The sequence below is a fragment of the Miscanthus floridulus genome, chromosome 10, assembly GCF_019320115.1.
Source record: "Miscanthus floridulus cultivar M001 chromosome 10, ASM1932011v1, whole genome shotgun sequence".
Lineage (NCBI taxonomy): Eukaryota > Viridiplantae > Streptophyta > Magnoliopsida > Poales > Poaceae > Miscanthus > Miscanthus floridulus.
Genome location: NC_089589.1, coordinates 134,645,826 through 134,665,318, shown reverse-complemented (window position 1 = coordinate 134,665,318; position 19,493 = coordinate 134,645,826). Strand labels below are relative to the sequence as shown.

The 19,493-nt window shown below is 46.6% G+C and overlaps 1 protein-coding gene across 1 annotated transcript; it reads right to left on the bottom strand.

Annotated features, from left to right (window-relative positions):
• Window positions 1-17,824: 17,824 nt before the first annotated feature.
• LOC136486295 (uncharacterized) lies at window positions 17,825-18,615 on the bottom strand. The gene is made up of 2 exons (XM_066483165.1): window positions 18,509-18,615; window positions 17,825-18,430 (listed from the first exon to the last, which is right to left on the bottom strand). Exons 1-2 carry the CDS (start codon window positions 18,543-18,545, stop codon window positions 17,886-17,888), a joined length of 582 nt encoding a protein of 193 aa, XP_066339262.1. The 5' UTR covers window positions 18,546-18,615; the 3' UTR covers window positions 17,825-17,885.
• Between the last annotated feature and the right edge of the window lie 878 nt (window positions 18,616-19,493).

The window sequence follows — 19,493 nt, the reverse complement described above, 5'->3', positions numbered from 1 at the left end:
TCACTATCAAAAGCAAAGTCATCGTCCAGAGCTAAACAGTTATGATGAATTGAGTTCCAAAAGAGGTGAGAGTGCCATTCTTGCCACCAGGAGTCAAACAGGTATGAAGAGAAGATGGCTATTGTCCATTCATGCAGATAAAGAGAAGGAAGATCTGACCCCAATTGAAAGACTCTAGAAGCTTCCATTATTTCATTGATCCCTTCTCTTGGCTTCAGAGTATTCCGAAAAATAGCCGAGGAGCTAGTTAACCAAGGCTGAATTGATGGGCCATAAAAGAGGGGTTATAGAATTCATAAGTTGGAAGATTATCTGGGAGACAAGCACCAGTAGTCATTTTGCCATGACCATGGCGAAATTTGGTAGGCAGCACGCAGGGTTTGAAGATGCAACTGAAAATTGCAGCAGCTGTTTCATCTGAACAGCTTTATTCAAACTAGAATTTAACTGGAAAAACTACCTCATTATCTTCATCTTCATCAGAAGGCAGCCAGGCCAAGATGTTTGCGTCAAACCCTCTATAAAATTTCTTGAAAAGGTGGCCTACATCAACAACAATTGTTATGGCTGATGCAACTTCACCATAATTCATACACTGTCGAGTTCTTCCTTCTTTTCCTTTATAATCTTCAACAAAGTTGGAAGAAGGGAAGCTCGGATTCCTGAGATTAGGTCTTACAATCTTATGCGTGTACCGATTCAGCCATAATTGTATCAACCACCAAAGGCCACTGATGGTGTGCACTGGTTCATTTTTTTAGCAATTAGGCAGCTACTTAGTGCATCAGATAATAAGCAGATCCCAGCAGATATTTTCCAAGGGGGATTTCATTATCGGTTGCTAAACGCTCTGCCAAGTATTTGTGATTATAGGTTGGACCACAGGATGAATCACAAAAGATGAATTTTTCTAGCCACATATTTAAGAAAGCTACATGTTCTCTATCATCAACAGTCGATCGATCCCCAATATGATTCAAAATGTAACTTGCCCATCCTATGTAGTCCGATATTTTGGCTAATTTCTTTGATCCAGCACTTAAGGGATCATAAGGTTGCATTGATCCTATTATTCTAAGGCCGGTTAACATGTAGATGTTGGCCAAAGTAATGGTCATTGGACTGTGACAAAAAATGAAAGCATTAAAAGTGTTGGACCAAAAATAAGATGCAGAGATTAGAAGTGAATTATTTCTCTCTATTCCAAATAGTGAGAGTGTCAAGCATTGGTTTAAATCAGAAAATTTCCAATCTCCAGCTTTCTTTTCTGATACCCTATGGAACCAATCTCCCCATCCTTTAGGCATTTTGGGCCAGTTTCTAAAAGGAGTTTTGGTGTTCTAGAAAGATAAATCTATTCAGATTGTTTGAAGGGGATTTAGTTGGTTTCTTGGTTGATAAAATCAGATGGATCAGGATCACCTATAGATCCAAGATAATAGGTATTAGGAACAACAGCTGATGGAATCAAAATTTCATTCCTCCTTTCCTAGAAATTAGTTGGGATGAATTTAAGAAGAAAGGAAAATACCGAGTAGCAGCTAATACTTAAAAGATAGAAATCTAAAGGCATACCTCAGGAACGTGATTGTTGGTCGCCATTGCAGCCGAAATAGATCTAAATTTGAGGAAGTTTGTAGAAAGGTGGCTTGAACAATAGTTTGGCAGAGCAGAAGATCAGCTAAGGTTAAGGCTTTGGTGGTGGCGATTTTTACTGTTCAAGAGAAAAGGGGAAAGTAAGCAGGCTGAGACAGTTGGAAATGATACTGTTGGGGTATTATATAGAATTCAGCCTGAGAAATCAGGACTCACGTGTATATTTTGGAATGAGCAGTCGCAACATGGTGAGCAGATAAATAGAAATTTTAGAATAAAATCATTTTTATCCCAAAACTAGGGGCATGTATTTACACCAAAATTTGGAAAGAAGAATGCGGGAACTCGAAGCTGTAGGATTGTGTCATCAAGGAATCGATTAGATGTGAATCGGTATCAGCTGATTTAGATGCGATGTCAGAATCGGCTATTTTATAGATGACGTTTGCAGACGGCATCAATGGGCTATGCTTGAATGGCGCTAGGAAGATGTGTCGAACTCTACAAATAAAGAAAATTAGGGTCCAAGTTATTATTAAGTTAGGAAGTTTTCTTTTATTCTAAGAATTGCAATGAGTCATATTTGAGTAGGATTCATGTTTAGATTCCGGGTATAAATATTAGACCCTGGTTATTGTAAAAAAATAAACACTCAATCAATACAACCTTTCCGACTTTCACCATCGTATTAGGAGTAGGAGTACTGTAGATCTCGGCGAGTTCTTCAACAAATAGGGCTGCATCAACTGATCGACCTCCAGCTTGCTTGTGAGTACCGTCACAACTTGTATTGTGCTTGTAAAGCTACATCAGCTGATTGATCTTTTATGAGCCATAATATAAGTTAGTTATCGATCTACATCGTAGTTTGTAAGGCTGCATCAGCTGATTGATCTCTTACGAATCATAATATAGATCAAAGTTATCGATCTTGTGTTAAATAACTTGTTGCTTAATACAATATCACCAATTATCGAATCTGCTAAGATTAGTAAGATTTTCCTTACTGTTTTTGGTTGATTCACCAGTTATCGATCTTGTTATAATTAATAGTTTATTAATTATAATAAATCACCCGATTGAGATAGAGATAGATCGGCATTATATTATCTTAATTGGTCGTCCTTTGATCTAGTCACGCTTTAAATCTTATGATTGATGGCTTGATTCCGCTAGATCGATTGTTTTATCTCTATTCCAATCAAACATAGTATGCATCCAAAGACATGTTTCAATCTTGAATAAACTCACTAGCTAATGAGATTCAATCTAATGACACTACCATAGCTGCATCGATCCAGTCGAACCTCACTGGTAAGACTTTAGATTAGAAATTATCGATTAGTGATCTTGTTCATGATCAAGATATCTACTATATTTGTTTGCTATGACTGCATCTACTATTTTAACCGATTTGCCTATACTCTCACGCATATAGCATATTTTCATGAATCTGTCAACATATAGATGATTTTATAGATTCTTTGGCTTTAGTTTGTTATCATTATCATAGCTATGTCGATCCGATCGAACCTCACTGTTAATGATAATAGATTAGATTCAAACTGTTTATCTATTCATTTATCTTAGACAGTCGATTTGTTCATGTTATACTCTTCATCAAACTTATCGGCTTGATGCTTTATATCAATCATGTTCCATTTAGCTGATGATGCTTTCTGATGATCCATGAGCATTGGTTATTTTGATTCATATCATTATCATTTAATCTTAGCCAATAATCCTTGATTTAAAGATCTTCATTTCATGGATACACCGGATATCGACTATTTAGTCAATAGCCTTATTGAATCGGCTATCTAGCCGTACATTTGGAACTATCTGGTGCAACACCGACATGTTCCACTTTAAATTACTAATAAGATTTTCTCTCCTTATCAATTGTAGGTCAAATTGACTGGCATGTCGTTGGGTTTTCAGAATCGGCTGGTTCTATGTTGAAGCTAAGCAGATCTCTGGTCTCACTCCACTCAGATCATCCGACTTGCTGTGTGTTGATCACGTCACCACATTTTTGTATCAACACCTACGGACCATGATCGAGTGGTGGGTCCAACCCTTGAAGCGACGAGTGACCCTGTTGTGTGATTACTCGAGGGTCGAGGAGCCAACACGTGAAACCATGGAGACGCTCGACGCTTCCGAGGTCACAAGGCGGGTCAGGGGATTAGCCTCTTCTAGAACCATTGTCACCGCCGAATGCGCTGTGGAGGCGTTCTCGACGACCCATCGGCCTAATCTGGTAAACCACGTCGATTCATTTTTTGTCTCTTCATTGAAGGTTGTCAGCTAATCAGTTTCATTTCCATAGCTTGTACCCTCATTCCGCTCTCGCTTCCGTCTCACCTACCCTAGAGGTGCCAAGCATGCCACTCAAGAGAAGGTGGCCACCGAGAAGCGGAAGCGCCTCAGGCGAGAGAGGGCAAGGAAGCAGATGGAGCGTCAGAAGCGTGGGGCTTTGTCGTCGGACGATGGAGATGATGATGATGATGATGATGAGGAGGATTCCGAGGAAGATGATGAGGACCTAGTGGCCCTTCAGAGCTTCCCCGATGTCTCGCTCGGGTCCGGCGGTAGTGTCGGGCCGAGCGGTACCGATAGCCCGGCGGGCGCCGGGACTGAGGAGAGTTCTACCTAGAAGCAGGTGGCTTCATCATCATTGAGGGGGCTGAGCCCAAAGCGTCCCTGTGCCACCACCATGGGCAGCCAGGACTCTTCCCAAGTGGCTCCTATTGCCCCCTCCCTGTTGGGGCCTGAGGCACTCGTCTAGGGAGGAGGCGACGAGAACGTGGCGAAGATGGGTGCTGCGGGTAGGGCGGATAGTGCAGCTTACCGCCCTTCCCTGGAGATACCCAAGGGGAAGGACCCGAACCTCGTTCAGCGCCTTCTGCATCCTAGGCCTTTCATGTGGAGACTCTAGGATCCAGGGAGGCAGGGGCTGTTGGGGATCGCAGCACGGAGGACACTAGGATTGTCGATGCTATCGTGGGTGCCTCGCTGGCCATTTGCCTGATGGCGTCGACATCGGCGCCTCCCGCCGTGATCCCTTCTGTTGAACTAATTGCGGACAGGCAGATTGCCCTGCCCTTGGTGGAACGCTCCACTAGGTATGCCATTCTTCTAATTTTTTCCACGCCATGCTTGTCGACGTTGTCTAGGTACTTATGCTTTGTTAATCTTTGTGATGTAGGGAACCCCTCCTGGAGCTTGTGGTCCTGAGGCCCTTGGGAAGTGGTGCGTGCCCCTCCGTGCGGCCTAAGTTGCTGGGAGATGGTGCTGCCCTGGGGGCAATGGTCGGGCAGAACTCTGATATGGCCTTGTGCTCGCCCCTTGCGGACGAGCTCGACCTGGTTGAGGACCTCCTCTTATGGCCCCACCCGAGGAATTCTAGTGAAGCGTTGTTTGTGGTGGATGATGCGACCGAGCGAGCCATGAGGGAAGTTGCTTCCCAGAGCCATGGGAGGATTTAGGCGACCTTGGCTGAGATGGGCGATGCGGCCGCCATGGTCGCAAGTAAGCTCTCTGTCCCTCCGTCTTTGCCATGCTTGTTCTGCTGTTGTCGTGGTCTTCTGATCGCCCTTCTTTTCTACAGGAGCTGAGAAGATTTTGATGGAGAAGTCCCGGTTCTTGCGCCTGGCTTTTGAAGTGCAAGCAGAAGGTGCCACTGACCGTGGCCGTCTAGCCATAGCGGAGGCCAAGGTGCAATGCTTGTGTGGGGAGTTGGAGGCCTCCCAGAGATCGGGGGAGGACCTAGCCCACCGGGAGGCGCAGGCTCAGTCTTAGGTCGAGGCTTTGACGTCCCAGGTAGCCTATCTCAAGGATGTGATGGGTGTCCATGAGGCCGAGCTTACCTCAGCTAGCGCTGCCCGAGAAATGGATGGCTGAGCAGGGGAGTTAGCGAATTGAAGCTAAGTGCCAGAAGCTACGCTCCACTTCTAGCGGCAAGTCGCCCTCCGTTCTACACTGTGTCTTTGTTCTATCGTTGCGTCTGGCCATGAACCAGTTATCTTTTCTCAGGATTGCGCAAAAGGGCGCTTTCGAATCTGGAGGAGAAGGTGACCGTGAACCACAGGATGCTGGAGGAGGACAACTAGCTGGTTGCGCTGACCGCCTCCGGATGGGCTCTCTACGAGGTAGTGCTCAGCACCAGTCAAGGGAGTGCCCAGTTGCCGCTTTGCCTCAATGAGGCCTGCCTCCATGTGGATTCCCTGATTTCCGAGGGATTTCGTCGTGCCGCTCTTGCTACCCTGATGTCGGTTGGTTTGCACTATAACGGTGTCAATTTTGAAGTCGTTGGGCGAGGACATGCTCCAGGGAGGTCTGAGAGCGAGGTCCTTGCCATCAAGAGTGTTGCTGCCCAAGGCGCGGAGGCCCTTGCGAGCAAAATGTCGGGCATGAGCATTCATCGTTAGCATCAATCTTCTAGGGTTTAAGGTTTTGTTAAGGACTCCTAGGGCTTTATGGGTGGTAGATTTGTAATGAACATGTTTGGTTTTTTTTCACAGAGGACATGTGATCAGCACATTCTTTTGTCATTTGGCTACCTTTTCACCTTCCTTTTCGTTCGAAATGAAATGTGCTTCGTCCCCTTTGGTCCCGTGCTCATAGGTGCGTATTTTAGCCTGGGGGTTGGCCCACGAGGCTAGAACGGTGCTTACCCTATTGGAGCATCGTGATGTCAAGGGTAGGTCACGGATCTGGCTTGTGGGCTTTTCCCTCCTGTCCCTTTTGCCTTGAGCAAGCAAGTTCCCCATTCATGCTGACGAGAATTCGAGACTCGGGTCATTGATTCGTCGCAGTGAGGGGGGCTGTCGAAAAAGAGTTCGAGATGGATGGATCGCTGGGATGATGACAAACAGTGATGCACCATGGATCATGCGTGTGTGCCTATGATTGTAGCCCCTAAGAGTGAGTCGTGTTCGACCATGGGCGTAGGTCGGATCGAGCCACTCGGGAGTTGAGCGCTACTTGGACATGCTGTATGGGAGTCGTGCCATCAGGTTTCGCTCTACGGGTCGATCCTAGGTTTCCATGGCTATTGATGAGCCTATATATGTATGTGGACATGTTTGGGTAGTGAGGCTAAAGTCAATGTGGATGTGAGTGACTGATGTACCGAAAGCCATCCACGATCTGGCTGTCATAGCTCAGAGCGCGTCGAGCCCTCAAGCGTTTGCTTATGGTGGAGCTGTCGTAGTCCCTGGGTTGCAAGCTGATGAGGTCGCTTCTCCACCGCTCTGAGCAGTCGTAGCTGGCGAGGATCGACCCCTCGGGCAGCCTTGGGCCATTTCTTGTCGGCTCGATATCCTCGATGGGCCCACGAGCCCCCAAGGATGGTCTATTCATGTCTAGCTTGTTGTAACTTCTAGCTAGGTGGGATCGTGCATACTGGTGCCTAAGTCCTCCTGGCGTGATGACATCGCTGTCACCGTGTGGTTGTCGCTCCCAACAGGGGACTGTCGTGACCTATTGCTGCGGGAGATGGCTTTGAGCGCAGCGTGGTTCAATCCGCTTGTTGCGGCGCGCGGCGGCTCAGGGAGCCCGCTTCCTTAGGTGCACATGCCTCTATGCAACAGGTGGTAGCCCACGGAGACATGTCGTATAGCTTGCCCGCTATGTAGGATTGGATCCTGGTCCCGGGCTTGACCTTGTGTGGCATGATGCCGATTAGTCGCTTGATCACTAGTGGCAACACCATGTGGTGGCGGTTAGTTTTGTCCTTCATGTGTGCCTTAGTTCATTGCATTTTGCTGGTGGTGACGCTGCCTGGGGCTTGATTCTGCCATAGGGTTCAGTTCTACCATGCAGCGTCTCTAGACAAGGTATGAGTGAATGACGGACGTTGCCCCATCAGCTCGGGCGATCTCATGGTTCTCGAAAAGGATGTGGCCATGGCGGGCCATTCCTTGGGTGAGGTCGCCATGAGCCGTGGCCGTCTGGTCTCCTGGGTGGAGATCTCGGCCATGGCCAGTAATGAGAGAGGGCACTGGCTCCTTACGTAGGTGCACTTCAGGATGCAGCCCCCAATGGCAGTTTTGAGAGTGTGTCCGCCGTGGACCGCAGGATCTAGACCTATGGGACGGAGGTTTGGGTCCCAACTGAGGGCAGACGTGGGCGTCGGCCCTTCGGTGTGGTTAACCGCGTGGTTTCCCTAAAGGATGTGGCCGGTTGAGGCCATTCCCTGGGTGAGTTCGTTGTGAGCTGTGGACCTCTGGTTTCCCAAATGGAAGGCCTAGCCGTGGCCAGCGGTCAGCAAGGGTGCTGGCCCCTCTGGGTAGGTGAACTCCAGGATGGTGCCGCCAAAGGTAGTTCTGAGAGTGTGTCCGTGTCGATGCGGGACCCACAGGATACCCCGCAAGGGAGAGAGAAGATCTAGTCTAACTAGGATTCTTCCCATGTAATCTTAGTAGTAGTACTATTCAGTAATCCTACTAGGAACTCTCATTGTAAACCGACTAGGACTCTGGCCTCCTGACTATATAAAGGAGGGCAGGGCTCCTGGGGAAGAGGACAACAGAACAATAATTGTACGACACTTCATAATCAATCCAACATAGAGGCTAACGCCGGCTGGACGTAGGACTGTTACTTGATCCACGATCGAGGGTCCGAACTAGGATAAGTCATTTGTCTCTTGCGTTGCGTTCACCATCGAGTTCTGCATACGCTGAAGCCCAAACATACTGCCTTGGGTACCCCTATGGCAGGCTATCGGTGGTAAAACATTGACAGCTGGCGCGCCAGGTAGGGGCTTTTAGTGAATTTGCATCCGAGAGCTCGATGGACCTCAACAACATGATCTTCTCAATGGGATCAACTTTCATCTTCGGCTCATGGATCTGCGAGGCGGACAACAATGGCAAGCTCCAAAGTCATCTCCTCGAGGATTCGAAACACCATGAAGACGATTCTATTCCGACGACCACGACAGATCAAATCTCTGGAGGATTCGCGCAGCTCATAGTGTCTGATTCAACTCAGGTTCCGCAGCTTTGCGCATCTGACTCGAATTCGAGCTCCACATTCGAGTTGGAGTCTTATCCAAGTCCTTTCGGGAAACCGAGTTCTTTTCCGATGGGACTTAAGAATGTGGCCCTGACCTATCAAGAATACAACTCGGAGTACGCGCAGAATCCCTTCAAGAAGTCGGATCTTCCTCCACTCGGACTCCTAAACATGGCAACATCTTATCAGGCACGGCTCAGAGAAGTCCTCGATCTAGTACTAAGAATGCCACTGAAGGGAGCTCAGGAATGTCTCGTCCTAACTGTAACATCTCAAGACTGCATCGTTCACTAGCCGGACTCTGTTCCTGAGGATAACAGTACCCGACTAGACAACACGACGACGATGGCTATTCTACCCTACCAAGAAGGAGACTCGATCTACGATATCGAGGCATCTACTAAAGTCATCAGCAACTCCGACAGTATGAAAACCAACGCCAATAACAGAACGGCTCACGCACGGGAAGTACTCATGGTTCGACGTCCTCGGTCACCGTTAAATCCCCCAGAAGCACCTGATGTCAGGTCATCAGATGAATCAGAATCCAACATATCACCCTTTGCCTAGGGCTACGATGGAGAAACCGAGAGTCAGAAACAAGCTAGAGAAAGAAAAAACAAGTTGAAGCAAGGGCGCCAACACCGTGCTAGGCAGCGCAGGGAAGCCTAGATTAGATACGAGTCAGAGTTGGCTGAATACGACAAAAGAAAATCACAACAAGAAGTCGAAGGAAGACGCACGGCAAATACGCCTTACGATAAGATTCGAGAAACATTAGAAGAACTTAGAGCAACTTCACATCCCGGTGAGAAGTATGAACAGCTCCAGGACTTGCTCCGGTCGACGATCCCGAGAACACATGAAGAGAGAGCCCAATCAAGACTACCCGCCAGATCAACAACCCACAGGCAAGAAGATCAAAATCAAAGGAAGTCCACTTTCGAAAGACTTGGGCCAGGTGGAAGCCATAACGAAGAAAGTAGGAAGGAACATAATCAAGGCCACCAATTTGAACAACCAAGGAAGACCGGAGTAGGGTGCCTACCCAGACAGCCTCACAGAATTATTCCCATCAAAACAACAGTTGGCCAGAAGGAGGTGCCGAACCTGAATTCAAAGAAGCCGGAACACACGACAGATTCCCCTGTTTCGCGAACAGGCTTGCATTGGTACGATTACCTCACAAGTTCAAACCGTCTAACCACTCCAAGTATGATGGCAAAACTGAACCAAGGCAATGGCTCAGAATATATTCACAATCAATTGAACTAGCCGGAGGAGACGACGATATCAAGACCCTGTTCTTTCCCATGGCACTAGAAGCCATGCCCCTCCAATGGTTCGACAAATTAAATCCAGGATCTATCAGAAATTGGGAGGACTTGCAAAGAGCTTTTTGTGAAAATTTCGCAGGAATCATTACACACCCAATCACTCATGCAGAACTAAAAGGACTCAAGCAAAAGGGAGGCGAAAGTCTCAGAAATTACTATCGACGATTCGGCGAACTACGGGCTCAAGTGCATGACATCACCGAACGAGAAGTAATTGAAGCTTTCTCTCACGGAATCATGGCTAGGTGGCAATTTCAAGACTTCTGCAAAGAAAATCCAAGAAACAATGAAGAATTCAGACGAACAGTAGAAAAGATGATTACTGCAGAAGAAAAAACACGAGAGAGGTTCCCGGATAGAAGCAACCAGGACAACCCGGACAAGCAAAATCATCGAAATAGCAGACATCAAGAAAGAAAACGTAGACCAGACAATACCGTGGCAATGGCCGACAAATCAAAGAAGTTTTCCAAACCCAGAAGATATGATGACATTGAAAACATATGTTGCCCATTGCACCCTAATGGGAGGCACACCATCGGAAATTGCTACACTTTCAATGATCGATACACAAGAAAAGATAGTAAGGAGAACACTAAAGGGGACAATCAGAAAAAAGATGAAGACAACCACGAGGACAAAGGATTCCAAAAACCCAAGGGAACGGTAGCAGTGATCTTCTCAGGGGCTCCAGATTGCAGAAGCAAACATCAAGAAAAACTAGCACTATGGACTATCATGACAGCAGAACCGGCTACACCAAGATATCTCTATTCCGACGACCACGACAGATCAAATCTCTGGAGGATTCGCGCAGCTCATAGTGTCTGATTCAACTCAGGTTCCGCAGCTTTGCGCATCTGACTCGAATTCGAGCTCCACATTCGAGTTGGAGTCTTATCCAAGTCCTTTCGGGAAACCGAGTTCTTTTCCGATGGGACTTAAGAATGTGGCCCTGACCTATCAAGAATACAACTCGGAGTACGCGCAGAATCCCTTCAAGAAGTCGGATCTTCCTCCACTCGGACTCCTAAACATGGCAACATCTTATCAGGCACGGCTCAGAGAAGTCCTCGATCTAGTACTAAGAATGCCACTGAAGGGAGCTCAGGAATGTCTCGTCCTAACTGTAACATCTCAAGACTGCATCGTTCACTAGCCGGACTCTGTTCCTGAGGATAACAGTACCCGACTAGACAACACGACGACGATGGCTATTCTACCCTACCAAGAAGGAGACTCGATCTACGATATCGAGGCATCTACTAAAGTCATCAGCAACTCCGACAGTATGAAAACCAACGCCAATAACAGAACGGCTCACGCACGGGAAGTACTCATGGTTCGACGTCCTCGGTCACCGTTAAATCCCCCAGAAGCACCTGATGTCAGGTCATCAGATGAATCAGAATCCAACATATCACCCTTTGCCTAGGGCTACGATGGAGAAACCGAGAGTCAGAAACAAGCTAGAGAAAGAAAAAACAAGTTGAAGCAAGGGCGCCAACACCGTGCTAGGCAGCGCAGGGAAGCCTAGATTAGATACGAGTCAGAGTTGGCTGAATACGACAAAAGAAAATCACAACAAGAAGTCGAAGGAAGACGCACGGCAAATACGCCTTACGATAAGATTCGAGAAACATTAGAAGAACTTAGAGCAACTTCACATCCCGGTGAGAAGTATGAACAGCTCCAGGACTTGCTCCGGTCGACGATCCCGAGAACACATGAAGAGAGAGCCCAATCAAGACTACCCGCCAGATCAACAACCCACAGGCAAGAAGATCAAAATCAAAGGAAGTCCACTTTCGAAAGACTTGGGCCAGGTGGAAGCCATAACGAAGAAAGTAGGAAGGAACATAATCAAGGCCACCAATTTGAACAACCAAGGAAGACCGGAGTAGGGTGCCTACCCAGACAGCCTCACAGAATTATTCCCATCAAAACAACAGTTGGCCAGAAGGAGGTGCCGAACCTGAATTCAAAGAAGCCGGAACACACGACAGATTCCCCTGTTTCGCGAACAGGCTTGCATTGGTACGATTACCTCACAAGTTCAAACCGTCTAACCACTCCAAGTATGATGGCAAAACTGAACCAAGGCAATGGCTCAGAATATATTCACAATCAATTGAACTAGCCGGAGGAGACGACGATATCAAGACCCTGTTCTTTCCCATGGCACTAGAAGCCATGCCCCTCCAATGGTTCGACAAATTAAATCCAGGATCTATCAGAAATTGGGAGGACTTGCAAAGAGCTTTTTGTGAAAATTTCGCAGGAATCATTACACACCCAATCACTCATGCAGAACTAAAAGGACTCAAGCAAAAGGGAGGCGAAAGTCTCAGAAATTACTATCGACGATTCGGCGAACTACGGGCTCAAGTGCATGACATCACCGAACGAGAAGTAATTGAAGCTTTCTCTCACGGAATCATGGCTAGGTGGCAATTTCAAGACTTCTGCAAAGAAAATCCAAGAAACAATGAAGAATTCAGACGAACAGTAGAAAAGATGATTACTGCAGAAGAAAAAACACGAGAGAGGTTCCCGGATAGAAGCAACCAGGACAACCCGGACAAGCAAAATCATCGAAATAGCAGACATCAAGAAAGAAAACGTAGACCAGACAATACCGTGGCAATGGCCGACAAATCAAAGAAGTTTTCCAAACCCAGAAGATATGATGACATTGAAAACATATGTTGCCCATTGCACCCTAATGGGAGGCACACCATCGGAAATTGCTACACTTTCAATGATCGATACACAAGAAAAGATAGTAAGGAGAACACTAAAGGGGACAATCAGAAAAAAGATGAAGACAACCACGAGGACAAAGGATTCCAAAAACCCAAGGGAACGGTAGCAGTGATCTTCTCAGGGGCTCCAGATTGCAGAAGCAAACATCAAGAAAAACTAGCACTATGGACTATCATGACAGCAGAACCGGCTACACCAAGATATCTCAATTGGTCACAGTATCCTATCCAATTTACCAGAGAAGACCAATGGACTAGCGTGGGAAATGCATGCCATTATCCACTGGTTCTAGATCCAACTATTGCTGGTATGACTGTCACCAAAGTACTAATTGACGGGGGAGCCGGACTCAACATCATTTTTTTAGAAACACTAAGGAAGATGGGACTACAACTCGCCGGGATGATTACACCAACAAGTACACCGTTTTACGGCATAGTACTAGGCAAGGCAGCCATGCCACTTGGACAAATTACTTTACCCGTTACTTTTGGAACTCCTTCGAACTACCGAACAGAGTTTATCAAATTTGAGGTCGCAGACTTCGATTCGTCATATCATGCAATCCTCGGACGCCCAGCACTGGCAAAATTCATGGCAATTCCACATTATCCGTACTTACTGCTTAAGATGCCAGGACCCAACGGTGTCCTTTCTCTTCGAAGTGATTTGAAGCGTGCTTTTGACTGCAACGTTCAGGCAATCCAAATCGCAGCCAAAGCACAAGCCGACAATGGAAGAAAAGAAATAGCCACAATTGCTGCAGAGATGAGCCAAGAAGAATTAGAAATACCGGCTAAAAAGCCCGGCATCCTAGTACCACCAAAAGAAGCCGACGTCAAACAAATCGACCTGGGCACTGGTGATGCCTCAAAAACAGCAATCATCAGCACCAACCTCTCGACAAAATAGGAATTCGTGCTCACCAACTTTCTTCGGGACAACAAAGATATATTCGCTTGGAAACCGGCCGACATGCCAGGTGTCCCAAGGGAGTTGGCTGAGCACGGAATCGATGTCAATGAAGGCTCTAAGCCTATAAAACAACGGCTACGACGATTCTCACCCGACAAAAAGGCAGCGATTAAAAAGGAAATCACAAAACTGATGGCAGCCGGATTCATCAGAGAAATCCTTCATCCAGACTGGCTAGCAAACCCGGTCCTTGTGTAGAAGAAGAACATGGATGAGTGGCACATGTGCGTCGACTACACAGATCTCAACAAACATTGCCCAAAAGATCCGTTTGGGTTACCACACATTGACCAGATAGTTGACTCAACAGCAGGGTCTGCACTATTATCCTTTCTCGATTGCTATTCAGGGTATCACCAGATCACATTAAAAGAACAAGACCAGAGCAAGACGTCTTTCATTACTCCGTTTGGTGCTGACTGTTACAAGACCATGTCGTTTGGACTAAAGAACGCTGGCGCCACATACCAAAGAGCTATCCAAACTTGCCTTGGGGATCAAATCGGTGAAAATATGGAGGCATACGTGGATGATGTAGTAGTGAAAACAAAGAACCCAGACACTCTGATTGAAGATTTAAAGCAAACCTTCGAAAACTTGAAGAGATGGAGATGGAAGTTGAACCCAAATAAATGTATATTCGGAGTTCCCACAGGACAACTACTCAGATTTTTGGTCAGTCAGCGCGGGATTGAAGCCAGCACCAAGCAAATTTGAGCTATAACAGAAATGGGCCCACCTAGAAGTATCAAAGATGTGCAGAAACTAACAGGATGCATGGCGGCCCTCAACCGTTTCATATCAAGACTCGGCAAAAAGGGGTTACCTTTCTTTAAACTACTAAAGAAGACAGACAAGTTCGAGTGGACAAAAGAGGCCGACGAAGCTTTCAAAAAACTTAAAGAATACCTCACCTCGTCGCCTGTCCTGACACCTCCAAAGAAAGAGAAGATATGATGCTATATATTACGACGACTTCTACCGTGATCAGCACGGCGATAGTCATAGAAAGAGAAGAACAAGGGCGCGTGTATAAAGTGCAATGTCCCGTATACTACATCAGTGAAGTACTGTTAGAATCCAAAATCCGGTACCCGCATGTACAAAAACTACTCTACGCTCTACTTATCACCTCACGCAAGCTTCGCCACTATTTCGAAAGCCAAAAGATTACCGTGGTGATAGATTTTCCACTCGGAGACATCCTACACAATAAAGATGCCATAGGGCGCATATCTAAGTGGGCAGTCGAGCTTGGTGCTCTCAATATCGATTTTACCCCACGCAAGGCAATCAAATCTCAAGCCCTTGCTGATTTTGTTGCCGAGTGGACAGAGATCCAACAACCTATATCAAATACCATCTTTGACCACTGGAAGATGTATTTTGATGGGTCACTCAAACTAGGCGGAGCTGGTGCAGGCGTTCTCCTCATTTCTCCAGAAGGAAAACAACTCAAGTACGTCCTTCAGATATTATGGCAAGCTACAAATAACGAAGCAGAATATGAAGCCCTCATCCACGGGCTACGAGTGGCAATTACCCTCGAAATAAAGAGATTACTCGTATACGGCGATTCAGCAGTAGTCATCAACCAAGTCAACAAAGATTGGGATTGCACCAAAGAAAATATGGGTGCTTACTGTGCTGAAATACGGAAACTTGAAAAACATTTCCAAGGATTAGAAATTCTACACGTCCTGCGCGATTCCAACATTGCAGCAGATGTCCTCGCCAAGCTCGGATCAGATAGAGCGAAGGTTCCACCCGGCGTATTCATAGAAGAGCTATCAGTTCCCTCTATCAAACAACCCGGTGAAACAACCCATGAAATTTAGGCTAAAGGCGTTCAGATCTTGGTAATCAACACTTCATGGAGCCAAGTTTTCATCGACTATATCAAAGAAAATAAATTGCCAGCAGATAAAGCAGAAGCCACCCAAGTTGTTCACAGAAGCAAAAACTACATTCTAGTAGGAGATAGACTTTACAGAAGAGCAGCATCATCAGGAGTACTCCTAAAATGTGTCTCATTTGAAGAAGGCAAAGAGATCCTAGACGAAATACACTCAGGTTGCTGTGGAAATCATGCCGCTTCAAGAACACTGGTTGGCAAAGCATTTCGCACCGGATTCTACTGGCCAACCGCTTTGAAAGACGCAGAAGAACTTGTCAGAAAATGCAAAGGTTGCCAAATGTTTGCAAGACAAGCCCATGTGCCAGCTCACAATCTTATCTGCATCCCACCCGCTTGGCCTTTTTCCTGCTGGGGGCTGGATCAAGTAGGACCTCTAAAGAAAGCAAAAGGCGGCTTCGAGTACATCTTTGTAGCAATCGACAAGTTCACCAAGTGGATTGAATACAAACCACTCACAAAATACAGCGCAGCCAAAGCAGTCGAGTTCATCCAAGACATTATGCACCGCTTCGGCATGCCCAATCGAATCATCATAGATCTAGGCTCCCCCTTCACAGCTACAGAATTCAAAAGCTGGGCACAAGACTGTGGTTTCAGTATAGACTACGCGTCTGTTGCACATCCAGAAGCCAACGGACAAGTAGAAAGGGCTAATGGACTCATACTAGCCGGATTAAAACCAAGGTTATACGAAGAACTAGTGGACTATGGGTCCAAATGGATTGAAGAATTACCTAAAGTAGTATGGGGGCTACAAACTCAAATAAGCAGAGCAACAGGCTACTCACCCTTCTTCCTAGTTTATGGGTCAGAAGCCGTACTGCCTGCTGATTTGATTTGGACATCACCAAAGATAGAACAATACGATGAAGGAGAAGCAGAACACACAAGAAGATTAGAACTCGACAGCTCAGAAGAAGTCAGAGTAAACACTACCCTCCAATCAGCCAGATACCTACAAGGTTTAAGACGACACTACAACAAGAGTATCCATCCTCGATCATTACAAGTCGGAGACTTAGTGCTAAGAAGGATACAAAAAACTGACGGACGACATAAGCTACTCAGTCCATGGGAAGGTCCGTTCATTGTCACAAAAGTCACCGGACCAGGCACATACAAGTTAATAACCGAAGATGGAAGAGAAGTCAATAATACATGGCACATCAGCCAGCTAAGAAGATTCTACGCGTAAAAACAACTCAAGAAAAAATAGATATGCAAGCCACAAGGGACCAACGTTCACAATCGACAAAGGACAATATTCCTCGACAGCATATGTATTAGTTTATATTCATGATCAATAAAGATGATATTCATCCACAGCATGTCTTGTCATGACTTTCAACGAGTTGTTTTCACGAAACAAAAAGCAAAATGGCTGAAAACATACCTGAGCATCCCGGTCGAGAGCAAAATAGCTGAAAAGACGCTTGAGCCCGCCGATGAGGGTAGCTAAAAGCTAACACCCGAAACAAAAAGCAAAATGGCTGAAAACATGCCTGAGCATCCCGGCCGAGAGCAAAATAGCTGAAAAGACGCTTGAGCCCGCCGATGAGGGTAGCTAAAAGCTAACACCCGAAACAAAAAGCAAAATGGCTGAAAACATGCCTGAGCATCCCGGCCGAGAGCAAAATAGCTAAAAAGACGCTTGAGCCCGCCGATGAGGGTAGCTAAAAGCTAACACCCAAAACAAAAAGCAAAGTGGCTGAAAACATGCCTGAGCATCCCGGCCGAGAGCAAAATAGCTGAAAAGACGCTTGAGCCCGCCGATGAGGGTAGCTAAAAGCTAACACCTAAAACTAGTCAACCGAAATTAAGCTTAAAAAGACCCTCCAGCTCTTCGTTCCGAAAAGCAAGAGGCTCGGGGGCTACATCCAGATAGGAATACTTTTTCCTCAGAAAAGCACAAGCGCCACTCAAGAAAGCACTCGGATGCCGAAGTTTGTCAAGGCAACATTCTATGCCGAGTCGTTTTACATAGCGCAGACGAAAGGTTGTCAACACAAAGATCTACATCTAACAAGTCATAGCGCGGACAAAGCACTCGACAGATCACAAAAGAGGAAGAAAAGAAAAGTACTCGACAAATCGAGGGATTTCATCAGGATACGCACAGAGTTGTTTACAGGGCAGAGACGAAAATGGGACAAAGTATTCAGCAAGTCAAGTAACTCCGACCACACCCGGGCAAAGAATACATCAACGAAAATAAAGAATCTTCATTTGAAGAGGAGTGTAATATTACAAGAGGCTGGTCAATTGGATCAGGCATTGTCATCAGGAAGGGAAATATCAATATTAAGACTGTCTACAACCCTACTGGCTAAACCTTCGACCTCAGGCTCCATCCTCTCAACGGCATCAAGGTATTCTTGGCTATCAGCTTCCTCTGCTATCTTGGACAGAGGCGCCTCTGGAGCAAGGACCCGGACCTGGGCCAGCACATTCTTGGTACATACTTGAGCGCACTTCTTCGCGAACTCTTGGAAACGAGTCGGAATCCGAGGAATGAACTGAGCCCAAGATTGCCCGTCATCCGCTGGAGTCCGGAGAACATGAGCTACTGAACGAAAGGATTTCCACAAAACGTTCCAATTTTCAGTAGCCGTCGCCAGCTTCCCAGACAAGTCTTCAATAGTTTTTTGGGCCTGCACAAGATCTTTATCAGCTCCACGCCTGATCAACTTAGCAAGTGCAAGTTCTTCTTCAGCATGAGTAATTACCTCCTCAGCCTTGTTATGACTTGTACGAACAAGAGTCTTCATTTCATCAATGCCCTCCGAGAGCTTTTTTCCTTCAACTCGGAGAGCTAGACAAGACACCAAACAACAAGTCAGCAGGAGGGAAAGGTTTGAATACTGAAAGAAACAGAGAGAACCCAGAATACCTTTACATTCTTTCTTCACGGCTTCCAAGCTCTTCATGGCCTCCGAGTTCTTTGAAGCCTCCCGGATAGCAGCATCTTTCTGTTTCTCCAACTCCTGGGCAACAGTGTCTCTCTATTTCTCTACCTCTACCACCCGGGCATGGAGAGCCTTTTCCTCTTTTTGGTGCGACTTACGCTCAGTCTCCAACTCGGCCCAGAGGAGGTCAAGGTCAGTCTTCAGAGAACTTACCTCGGAGGACAACTTCTTCTCAGTTTCAGACGAAAAGAAGAAGCCGGTATGGTCACGAGAGAAAGTCTAAACAATTAAAGATAGAGAAAAATAAGGCGTAAGGACGAAGGCAAAACAAATGGCCTAAGAAAGAATCTCAGAAAAACTTACGTGAAGCTTCTCCCCGAAAGAAGTCGCAGAGGACGCCAAGCTCCCCTAGGCTGCGGTCAGCTCCGATAGCCGATGGGTGGCATCGAACTGTTGCGCCACGTCATCGGTAAAAGAGGGACCGCCGGAAGCGAGAGAAGGGGAAGGAGAGGCCGGCTGGGGCGAAGAAGGAACGACCAAAGCAACCTCCCGGGAAGCCAAAGCCAATCCCTCAGAAGGACCCAATGCGACGGCCACAGTCACCTTCGGGGCAGCCAAGTCCGCAACTTCGCCAGGTAGCTTCGAAGCCCCCGTAGCAACTTCACCAACAGTATGTTGCGAGTCCTGAGGCTCGGAACTCAATGGCACGGCGGAAGGCTGAGAAGAAGTCGATGAAGAAACGAGAGAAGACGAAAGACTGAAAATTGATAAAAGAAATCACCGATGAGAACTAGAAGAAGGAAGACAGAAGCAAAAGGATGAAACCAGAATCTACTCACCCAGCCACTTTCTTCTTCGCGAAGCCAAAAGAAGGCCTCGCAGGGGGGACCACGACGGCGAAAACATCCCCGCCACCCGATGATGGGAGCAGGATAGTAGATACCGGAGCCATGGAAGAAGCCGGGGCTG

Coding starts and splice junctions, on each gene's coding strand:
- LOC136486295 (XM_066483165.1), bottom strand. CDS start 18,545: ATGAAGAGCTTGGAAGCCGTGAAGAAAGAATGTAAAG. Junction 18,431..18,508: donor CGTGAAGAAAGAATGTAAAG/GTATTCTGGGTT, acceptor TGTCTTGTCTAG/CTCTCCGAGTTGAAGGAAAA.